This window comes from Leptosomus discolor, unplaced genomic scaffold, assembly GCF_034619465.1.
Source record: "Leptosomus discolor isolate bLepDis1 unplaced genomic scaffold, bLepDis1.hap2 HAP2_SCAFFOLD_40, whole genome shotgun sequence".
NCBI classification, from domain to species: Eukaryota; Metazoa; Chordata; class Aves; order Leptosomiformes; family Leptosomidae; genus Leptosomus; species Leptosomus discolor.
Window position 1 is genome coordinate 1,967,856 of NW_028237745.1, and position 1,566 is coordinate 1,969,421.

Consider the following 1,566-nt stretch of genomic DNA (forward strand, 5'->3'; position numbering starts at 1 on the left):
GGAGCTGTCACAAACCAGCTCCATGGCCCCACGGCAGCAGAGCAAAGCCGACTGATCAGCTCCTCACAGCACACTCAGGCAGCACAAACCAGAGAAAGGAAATGCATTTCAGTTGGGGGGTATTGCTGTGAAAAACGGAGTGGCTTTGCTCAGAGGAGTCTGTCCTAACTTTTCCCAGTCCTTTCCTTTTTTGCACAGGCCCCCATGCCAGAAACAGCAAATGCCCAACAGCAGCAGCTCCATCACCCAGTTCCTCCTCCTGGCATTCGCCGACACGCGGGAGCTGCAGCTCTTGCACTTCTGGCTCTTCCTGGGCATCTACCTGGCTGCCCTCCTGGCCAACGGCCTCACCATCACCACCATAGCCTGCGACCACCGCCTGCACACCCCCATGGACTTCTTCCTCCTCAACCTCTCCCTCCTTGACCTGGGCTGCATCTCCACCACTGTGCCCAAAGCCATGGCCAATTCCCTCTGGGACACCAGGGCCATCTCCTACGCAGGATGTGCTGCTCAGGTCTTTCTGTTTGTCTTCTTCCTTGGAGCAGAATTTTATCTCCTCACAGTCATGGCCTATGACCGCTACGTGGCCATCTGCAAGCCCCTGCACTACGGGACCCTCCTGGGCAGCAGAGCTTGTGTCCACATGGCAGCAGCTGCCTGGGGCAGTGGCTTTCTCAATGCTGCCCTGCACACGGCCAGGACATTTTCCCTACCCCTCTGCCAGGGCAATGCTGTGGACCAGTTCTTCTGTGAAATCCCCCAGATCCTCAAGCTCTCCTGCTCGCACTCAGCCTACCTCAGGGAACTTGGGCTTATTGGTTTTAGTGCTTTCCTGGTTTGGGGGTGTTTTCTTTTCATCCTGCTGTCCTACGTGCAGATCTTCAGGGCTGTGCTGAGGATCCCCTCGGAGCAGGGACGGCACAAAGTCTTTTCCACCTGCCTCCCTCACCTCGCCGTGGTCTCCCTTTTCCTCATCACTTCATTTCTTGCCTACTTAAAGCCCCCCTCCGTCTCCTCCCCATCCCTGGATCTGGCGCTGGCTGTTCTGTACTCAGTGGTACCTCCAACATTTAACCCCCTTGTCTACAATGTGAGAAACCAGGAGCTCAGGGATGCCCTGAGGAAACTGGTAACTGGGTGTTTTTCAGCATCCATTGACTGCCTGCCTTCCTCTGCAACTGACTCCCAGTGTGTGTCGTGACAGGTCCAGTCTGCCGTGCCTTCTTTACAGTTTTTTCCCTTTTTCCACTTTTTTTTTGTAATAAAAAATCATGGACCTGTTGGAGTAATGTGGTGGGTTCACCCTGGCTGGAGGCCAGGTGCCCACCAAAGCCGCTCTGCTACTGCCCCTCCTCAGCTGGACAGGGGAGAGAAAAATAGAACAGGCTCATGGGTGGAGATCAGGGCAGGAAGATCAGTCAGCATGTAATGTCACTGGCAAAAGAGACTCAACTTGGGGAAAACGATGTAATTTACTACCAATCCACTCAGAGAGGAGTAATGAGAAATAAATCCAAACCTTAAAACACCTTCCACCCCACCCCTCCCTTCTTTCCCGGACTT

General features: G+C 54.2%; 1 protein-coding gene across 1 annotated transcript; it reads left to right on the forward strand.

The window, feature by feature from the left end:
• Window positions 1-220: 220 nt before the first annotated feature.
• On the forward strand, window positions 221-1,204 carry LOC147413117 (olfactory receptor 14A16-like). The gene has a single exon (XM_086480658.1). It carries the CDS (start codon window positions 221-223, stop codon window positions 1,202-1,204), a length of 984 nt encoding a protein of 327 aa, XP_086336784.1.
• The last annotated feature ends 362 nt before the right edge of the window (window positions 1,205-1,566 follow it).

Coding starts and splice junctions, on each gene's coding strand:
- LOC147413117 (XM_086480658.1), top strand. CDS start 221: ATGCCCAACAGCAGCAGCTCCATCACCCAGTTCCTCCTCCTGGCATTC.